Here is a 9,299-nt window from a genome sequence, read left to right as displayed (position 1 = left end):
CCTGTCTAAAGTACAATTCAGTTGGCCACCGCCACCCTCGCCTGTCGCCATATCGTTATTTCCGGCGCGACCCGCAGCAGGTCACAAATGGAGTCGCGCGCCATCCGAGGCGAGGAACCGGAAACGCGGCGTGCCGGCCCGGCGTCGTCGGTCCCATCCCAGAGCCAATAACCAAAACCTGACCAAATCCAAGTAATCTCAACGTACGGCGTCGCAAATCTCTCTTCGTTTCCCTGCCGACCCTCCCCCACGCATCCGTCTCTGCCCGAGCGGGTGGCCGGCGCGCCGATCGCGGCGGCGCACGCACGCCTCCCACAGGAAGCATCGTCCGGCGAAGCCTGAGGCCGGGGCGCCTAGGAGGTAAAATTCCCTCCTACCTGTCTCACGATGCAATCTCGAACGCCTTGATTGAAAATTCCATGGCCTTCTTTTCATGTGTGATGGCGTTCATGTGTTTATCGGCATAGAGAAAAGTTTTGCAGATGTTCTATTCTTCTAGCGTTTGCTTGGACATTGTGGGTAATTAATCAGTCATGGGATCAAATAATGCGAATGTATGCACGAATTGCTTGCATTAGGCGATAGACGCAAAATTAGGAAATTCGGTGTCCTCTCTCTATATTATTTTCCTTTAATTTTGGGCCCAGCACTTGAATAACTACATCTTTACATGAATGAGAGTGACACTAGTTACTATATATGTTCAAGCAGAATCTGCTGAGGGTAGAAATTATATTGACAAGCCGATAATATGTTTCCGTCTTATAATCAGACTCAGGTACCAATAACTGATTGACTTTATTTATACTGTGCAAAAAATGCAGACACTTCCTGCCTCTGACTCTTCTTAATTCTGTGGTTTCAACCATTCAAAACAACAAAATATGTTGTTCAGCTAGTTTGACCGGTCATTGTAGAGGGGTGCGCATGTTATTGCTATATATGGCTATACAGATTTGTGTAGTATGGAGTTTAGATATGAACTGCAGCAAGCATTCCAACTAGCCCGAAAAAAAATAGTCACTTGAATTTGACGTTCATAATCTATCAGGACATTTGAGTTGCTAATGATCATGACCTGATTTCATTCAAGCTGGCAAGAGATAGACATTCCAATATTTTAACTCTAACACACATTTTTTTGTTACCATTTCTTCTTTTCTCTGCAGATATTAGCCTTGCATTTAACTACATTTCAATGAAACGTGTTCTGGAGTGAGTCTCTGTAGAGAGAGATGGGTTCTCTGAACGACATTGGCATCGCTGCGGGAATAAACATATTATCCGCACTGGGTTTTCTTCTAGCGTTTGCACTTCTGAGGATACAACCTATTAATGATCGAGTATACTTTCCAAGATGGTACCTCAAAGGGACAAGAAGCAGCCCAAGAGGCACAAGAGCTGGTTTCTCCAAATTTGTCAATGCTGATATGTCGACATATCTCCGGTTTCTGAACTGGATGCCCGCAGCGCTGCAAATGCCAGAACCTGAGTTAATTGAACACGCAGGATTAGACTCCGCAGTATATGTCCGCATCTATCTTCTTGGGTCAGCATAATATTCATGTTTCTCAATATCACATAACTTTATTTTGTGTTTCACTTTCATGTCTTCCAAGCTCCAAAAGGATGACCTCGAGTTCTCTACTACACATGTAGATCACGCTGATTGTGATAGGCAAACAGATTACATTTACTGATTGGGCATTGCTTTCTTGCTTTACAGTTTAAAAATATTTGTGCCAATTGCTGTGCTGGCATTCATTGTCCTAGTACCTGTTAATTGGACTAGTGGAACCTTGGAAAATGAGAAGACTCTAAATTATGATGAAATTGACAAGCTTTCGATATCGAATCTTGGAAAAGGTTCAAAAAGGTGATACTTCTCTTTACTCCATCTATAGTGTACTACTTGCAACACCAGCATGGATCATGTGTTGTTTCTTTGAAGAGTTATGTGATGTGTGTTCCTGAGTATTTCAAGATCGCTAAAGTTGACGTATTATTCTATATCATTGATCTTAGTACTAACTACCATCATGTAGTTGTGTCGTACGAGAAAAAACAGTTTGAAGTATTTCAATGATTTAGGGATAATACTGAACTGTAGGTGCTTCCAGAAAAACCATAGGCAGGCTCTGCATATATCCTGAGCAAGACAAAAACTTCATATCTGCAATTAAAATTGTATGAAATAAATTATTTTTTCCCAAGCACCTGCCTGTTCATATAGCTACAAATTATCTCTTCTTATGCATGTATTTTTCAGTGCTTGCCTCTTCACTTTGGCTGACAAGTGTTCTACTGAACTGTTGTATATTTTCATAGGTTTTGGGCACACATAGTGATGGCCTATGTGTTTACCTTTTGGACATTTTACGTGTTGTATCATGAATACAAAGTTGTCACAACTATGAGATTGCGCTTTCTTGCTAATCAGAATCGTCGACCTGATCAGTACACAGTAAGATGTATTTTCCGTACCAGTTTAACTAATGGATTTGAGTATTCATCAGATTTAATGTTAACTTTGCATGGTTCTACACTTGTTCCGTTAGAGCTCTTTTTAGCACAAACTTAATGTTGTATAGAGTTTCCTATTCTTAACCATTGTCCTGCTTTATTTAGGTACTTGTGAGAAATGTACCGCCGGACACAGACGAAACAGTTAGTGAGCATGTTGAGCACTTTTTTGCTGTGAATCATCGGGATCATTACCTTAGTCATCAGGTTTCACTTTTTCCGATCTTCTGAGAACTGTGGCATTGTTATGGTGAATAAAAAATATTATTGAAAACCAAGAAAAAAAGAATTGAAGCAAGCTATATTTATTTCAGTTGTTTTTTTACTCTTGAGCTGAAGTGCAAGATCTTCTATACTCTTCGTCTGAAGTAGAAGCATTTGTCTACTCTTCTGTAAAGAAGGATCCCATGTATAACAAAATTCAAGTTGATTTTTTTTATCCCATTTGAAGTAATTTGTTGAGTATTTGATCAACAGATTGTATACAATGCAAACGCCCTTGCCGGTTTGGTTGAGAAGAAGAAAGGATTGCACAACTGGCTGGTCTACTACGAAAATCAGCATGCTCGTAGACCTGCAAAGAAACCAACTGTGAAGGTATGATATCCTCATTTGCAAAGCATGCAAATTAAAGCTTATTTTTCATCTATAACAAAGCTATTTCACTGTATGATATAATCTTACAAGTGGTATGACTCAACTACCTCTTTTATAGACAGGACTGTGGGGTCTTTGGGGCCAAAGAGTGGATGCTATAGAGTATTACAAATCAGCAATTGAGGAGCTGTGTAAACAGGTACTAGCTTCATTGAAAGGAATGGTCCCGTTCAATTTCATTATCTTGATAGTCATCAGACTATCAAGCACCATCCTTCCTTCGATTGTACAGCACAGCTCATTGTACGTCCATAATACTGACCGATACTGATAATCTTTAATTTGTCTTGCAGGAAGATGAGGAGAGACAAAAGGTGATGAGTGACCCTAACTCTATCATGCCTGCAGCATTTGTGTCTTTCAAAAGTCAGTGGGGGGCTGCTGTTTGTGCTCAAACACAGCAGACTAGTAATCCGACGGTCTGGCTAACCGAGTGGGCTCCAGAACCTCGTGACATCTACTGGCCTAATCTCGCAATCCCTTTTGTTGAGCTCTCGGTTAGGAGGCTTATCATGGCCATTGCGGTCTTCTTCCTGACATTTTTCTTCATGATACCAATTGCATTTGTGCAATCCTTGGCAAATGTAGATGACCTTGAGCGGGTGCTCCCTTTCTTGAAACCCATAATAGAAAGGTGAGTTAAATTGCTACTAGCTTATAGTTGAATTTTCAGTAACAGAAAGGATTTTCTGAATCCTGCCATCCTAATAGGTTAGTCATTGCCTAAGAGCTATCGTGTACACATTTCAATTTGATAAATTAGCTTGGTTCCATCGAAAAGATGTACCAACTTCAAATTACCAACTTCAAATTACCATGACATGTGAGGCTTTCAAGTGGCCTACAGGGCCAAATGCCAGTGGCATGGCAATGGTCCACTCCAACTGGGATGATCTTTTCAATTATATGGTTATGGAGCAGTTTAGCCAATTTTGATGTCCAACATTTGCAGTTCATCAGTAGACATTCTTAACATCATGTAACAAGAGCATCATACCATCTTATATAGTGTAAAGTCTGTTTCATAATATACTCCTTCCTTGAGAGTTGCTACATTGGACAATATTGAAAAGCACATGGAAATCAAGAACCTAAAAGTCCGATTTGAACATGATATAAAGTGAGTAGCCATGATGTACTATCTCTTTTTGTAAGAAGTTATATTTTCCCAGTGCTGGAAACCTTGATTACTAAAAGTTATACTCTATTCTACCTTGATTAGTATGGAAGATATTGCCTTTTGGGTCCATTTTTCATTATCAATGCAATGTCTTGCAGAAATTCTTTGAAGTCAGTTATTCAAGGTTTCTTGCCAGGGATCGCATTAAAAATATTCCTTATACTGCTCCCAATGATTCTAATGACCATGAGCAAGATTGAAGGCCACATATCAATCTCTGGATTGGACAGGACGACAGCGTCGAAATACTTTTTGTTCATTTTTGTCAATGTATTCTTGGGGAGTGTAATAACTGGAACAGCATTCCAACAGCTTGACACTTTTATCCACCAGCCAGCTAACAAGTAAGCCTGATATTTCCATCAATTTTATGCATTAATGGTATTTCTGGTATAACTACTTTTATTTACTGCCATCTAAATGTTTTGTCATTTCTTCTCCTTCTGTTGCCACAAGAATTCCAGAGACTGTTGGAGAATCAATTCCCATGAAAGCAACATTTTTCATCACATATGTAATGGTTGATGGATGGGCTGGTGTCGCTGCTGAAGTTCTTAGGTTGAAGCCACTGGTCATGTTCCATATAAAGAATGCTTTATTGGTCAGGACTGAACAGGATCGCGAGCAGGCCATGGACCCTGGGAGCTTGGATTTTGGCACCACTGAACCACGAATACAATTGTACTTCCTCCTAGGACTTGTATATGCTGTTGTCACACCAATCCTTCTTCCTTTCATTATTGTGTTCTTCAGCCTTGCCTATCTCGTTTTCAGACACCAGGTATTAGTCCTCGCTCGAGTCCAAGTCATGCTTCTTTATGTTCTTTCACCTGTATGTTTTTTTATTTCTTTTTGTAAGGTTCTGCACAAGCATGTTTCCTGTCATCACATCAAATTGTCACAACACACATATTTATGATCATAACTGTTCATGCCATTCTTAGTACCCAGGTGAATGTTTCCTGTAGCAGACGAAAATAATATGCCTTCTAGGCTGCCTTCATTCTTCTATTAGCACAGGCTACTAATACATTTTTCTGCTTCTTTCGTTACAAGATCATTAATGTCTATAGCCAGCAATACGAGAGCGGTGCGCTATTCTGGCCAGATGTGCAAAGGCGACTTGTTGCTGCATTAATAGTATCACAAATCCTCCTACTAGGACTGCTGAGCACACAGGAAGCAGAGAAATCCACTGTCGCTCTTCTTCCTCTTCCTGTACTGACCATATGGTTCCACTATGTTTGCAAAGGTCGGTTTGAACCAGCGTTTATAAAGTTCCCTTTGCAGGTAGGATTGACACCTATTCCTCATGCACATGTTCATCATAAGTGCCACATATTAAGCTACAACAATCTTGATGTATATACTTACTGTTTGGTTTTGCAGGAAGCCATGGTGAAGGACACATTGGAACGGGCAAATGACCCGACCTTGAATTTGAGGGAATACCTGAAGGATGCATATGTGCACCCAGTCTTCCAGAAAAATGACATGTATGAACTTGTTGCCATGGATGAAGAAGAGAAGAACCCACTAGTTGCGACGAGGCGGCAGGCTCGCATGAACACACCAGTAGATAGTAAGTTCAATTCCAGTTCTGGCACTAATGAAGGAGAATTCAGTCGGATGCGCCCTGCCTGAAGATTTCTTTCATGAGCAAATGTAAAGTTTCTAGATTTTTGGTGATCTTGTACATGTTCGTGCAAAAAGGAAATGCAAGATGTGGCAGAATGTACACCATACATGCTCAACAGTTGCACCACTACATTAGCATGTGCTGGCGCAATGAAATTGCAAATTTAGAACTACTGCAAGATAATGATCTGAGTCTCTGAGCACTTAAAAATCAACTACTCAAACTTACAGTATTTAGTTGAATTATTAAGTACTTACACTAGAACAATTTGGCATTACGATGCAAGGGCATGTAATAAAGTCATATAAATGTAAGCCACCAGAGTTCTGAAAAGTTCGGATATGTCTAAACTAATTTCCACCAAAACAAATTAGGGTCAACAAGCATTTATAGTTGGACACAAAAGTTACAATTTCATGAAGAAAACAAAGCAACAGAAACAGCAACTGAAAAAATGCTGAAACCAAAATTATCCAGGCTATCCTATCCAGTTCTTGGAAAGTGCAATGTTAGCAACAGAAGTGAAATTTTCTTTCGTGTTAAATTTTGGAGTAATGTCATCTCAAACTGAGCATTCTTTCCAATATGTGGCATACTTTGTACATTTCTGTGCCTTGACAGTATCCATTCTTACAAAGAGCAATGATCACTTCCTGGTACATGTACACATCTATTGCAAAGCCTTGTCCACGAATCCACCCAATCAGAGTATGCAGTTCATCAAGCATACCACCAACAATGAGGCCTCGTACAATACTGGAAATAACAGATGGAAAGAAACCATCCTCGAGTGATCGGTAGAAACAGCTAAGAGCCACCGTGAATTTATCCTCTCTACACAGACAGTCAATGACAAGACTATAGGTGATTTCATTGTGAGCAATGCCCTCTTCAAGCATCTGATGAAACAAGAGATAGACCTCGTTAGATTTCCCCGACAAACTGAGATGGCGGATCAATGTATTGTATGTGACGACGTCGGCAACGAACTCTTCACTCCGCATCAAGCAAAGCGCGCAATGAAGCTTCCCGAGTTTACAGAGGCTGTGCACTACAATGTTGAAGGTCCAGTTATTTGGAGCTATGCCCTTCTTCGGCATGTCGGTGAACAGCTTGACAACGGCCAACCATCTCCTCTCATCACAAAGCCTCCTCATGACCGTGTTATAGTTGACAACACTGGCATCCCATCCAAGCTCTCCACTGCGCTCCAGAAGGCATTTTGCAGCCCACGCACTTGAGCTGCGACAGACGCCATCAAGAAGGATATTCAGAGTAATCTCATTAGGTTGCAATCCATTGGATAGCATCCTGTCGACCAACGCAAAGCCCTTATCCACCCTGCCGGATCTGCATAGCCCGTCCATGTAAGTGCTGTATGTGATTGTATCCGGCACCCACCCTTTTGAGCTGCTCTCCTCAAGAAGCACCTCTACTTCCTTGAAAGCGCCAACCTTGCAAAGACCTGTAATCAAGACGTTGTAAGTAACTGTGCTTGGAGCACATCCAGCAGCGATCATCGAGTCCAGCAGCTTCTTGGCCTCACGAATCATCCCAGTGGTGCAGTACGCGTGCATGATAGGTGTATACGTGTGCGCATTCGGGCGGCATCCTTCCTCCAGCATCAAGTCCAGCACGCCCAGAGCTTCAGCCACCCGCCCAGCACTGCACAACCCACGGATCAGAGTGGAGTAGGTAACAACGTCCGGGGGGAGACCGTTCTCCGCCATCCACCCCACGACCTCGTAGGCCGCGTCGAACCGCCGCAGGTGGCAGGCGTACACCCCGACCAGGACCGTGCACGCCACGGCGTCGGGCGTGACACCGTCCGCGGCCATCGCTTCGAGCACGGCGAGCGCGGCTCCCGGGCGGGAGGCAGAGGAGAGCGCCGCCGCGACTGTGGTGAAGCAGGCGGCGTCTGGCTGGCGTTGGAGGAGGCCGCGCATTTCGTCGAGCAGGTGGAGGGCGCGGTCGGCGCCGGCGCCAGCATCGAATGCGGCATGCGCGGACATGAGGCGGTTGTAGTCGTATGGGTGCGGGGACCGTGGCCGGGGCGGGGGAGGCAAAGGCACGGGCTTGTCGGAGAGCTCCTTGGCGAGGGCAGCGAAGCGCAGGAGGAAGTGGCGGTCTCTGAGGTGAGCGGAGGAGAGGCAGCGAACGAGGAGGAGGCGGGGAATGGGGCGAGTGAGGTAGGGCATAAAGTGATGGGAACGGCGGCGGCGGCGACATCTGAGAGCCTGAGAGCGGCGGCGGCGGGTTGCAGACTCGCAGGTCAGAGCGGAGCGCGCGGCGTTCCGTGCAACGGGCGGGTGGGAGCGTGACACGGGGAGAGAGAGGAACAGTTCGGATGTGGGAATGGGCCTAAACTTGTTTTTCAAGAAACAGAGATGGTTTGGTGCCAGCCCAGTCAAGGGCCCAGTTCTCTTGCGAGCTCTGGCTTGTGCTTACAGCTTACGAAAATAATTTTATGCGACTTCCTCCACAAATTCACATGGGTGGATCAAATCTAACAATTGGCACATGGCATATGTGTAACAGTTTAGATTTAAAAGAAGAAAACTAATTTTCTATTTTTTTCTTCCTTGTAGAAAAAACCCTACCTTTAACCTTCTTTTAACCACAATCCGTGGCTAAGAAGGAATCAACAAACATGCAAAGAGAGTACTCGTTTCCCAGCTCATACATGGGCCCGCTGATGAGCTGGCAAGCGGCGGTTGGGCAAGATATAAAGCAAGATGTTGATGACCATAGACAACAAGAAGAGAGTTGAGGGGTTGCTCTGTTTTCTGCGCGCTTCGTGCGGTCAAATCAACCCCATCGATTGCGTGCATCAGTCAATATTCTAACGCAGGGGTCACCAATGTTGTGTCCCATCAGCTGTTCTGAGCAGCACACTTGACCATTGTCGATACTTATTAGCAGGATAAAACAACCAAAATATTTTACAATATCTGGCAATTGGGCCAAGTGATGGTGACAAGTATACTTTGAGGAATTCCTTTAAAAAGTATACTTTGAGGAATGGTATAATTCGCGAGGATGGCAAGATTTGGATTCCAAATGTGCCAATATTGCCCCAGTCCATCAGTTGTTCTCTTGGAAAGGCATGTCCAAGTTCGTTCACCAATTTGTACAACGGTGCATCACTTGCCAACAGGCTAGCCAGGTATCCAAGATTACTCTAGCCTCTTCATGTACCTGATTCTACTTGGCAGGTAATTTTGATGGATTTCATCAAGGGTTTGCCCAAATCTAGCTATTTTAATTGCATATTAGTTGTGCTCATAAATTCAGTAGGTA

At 43.4% G+C, this 9,299-nt stretch overlaps 1 protein-coding gene across 1 annotated transcript; it reads left to right on the top strand.

The window, feature by feature from the left end:
• Positions 1-1,235: 1,235 nt before the first annotated feature.
• On the top strand, positions 1,236-6,105 carry LOC124647519 (CSC1-like protein At4g02900). The gene is made up of 11 exons (XM_047187449.1): positions 1,236-1,549; positions 1,727-1,876; positions 2,329-2,464; positions 2,629-2,730; positions 3,001-3,120; positions 3,239-3,319; positions 3,474-3,814; positions 4,459-4,704; positions 4,817-5,141; positions 5,417-5,650; positions 5,750-6,105. The coding sequence occupies exons 1-11, from the start codon at positions 1,236-1,238 to the stop codon at positions 6,002-6,004; spliced, it is 2,304 nt and encodes a 767-aa protein (XP_047043405.1). The 3' UTR covers positions 6,005-6,105.
• Positions 6,106-9,299: the final 3,194 nt, after the last annotated feature.

Source organism: Lolium rigidum, chromosome 4, assembly GCF_022539505.1.
Source record: "Lolium rigidum isolate FL_2022 chromosome 4, APGP_CSIRO_Lrig_0.1, whole genome shotgun sequence".
Classification (NCBI taxonomy): Eukaryota; Viridiplantae; Streptophyta; class Magnoliopsida; order Poales; family Poaceae; genus Lolium; species Lolium rigidum.
The sequence above is the reverse complement of the archived record's forward strand: the minus strand, read 5'-3'. Positions and strand labels throughout refer to the sequence as shown.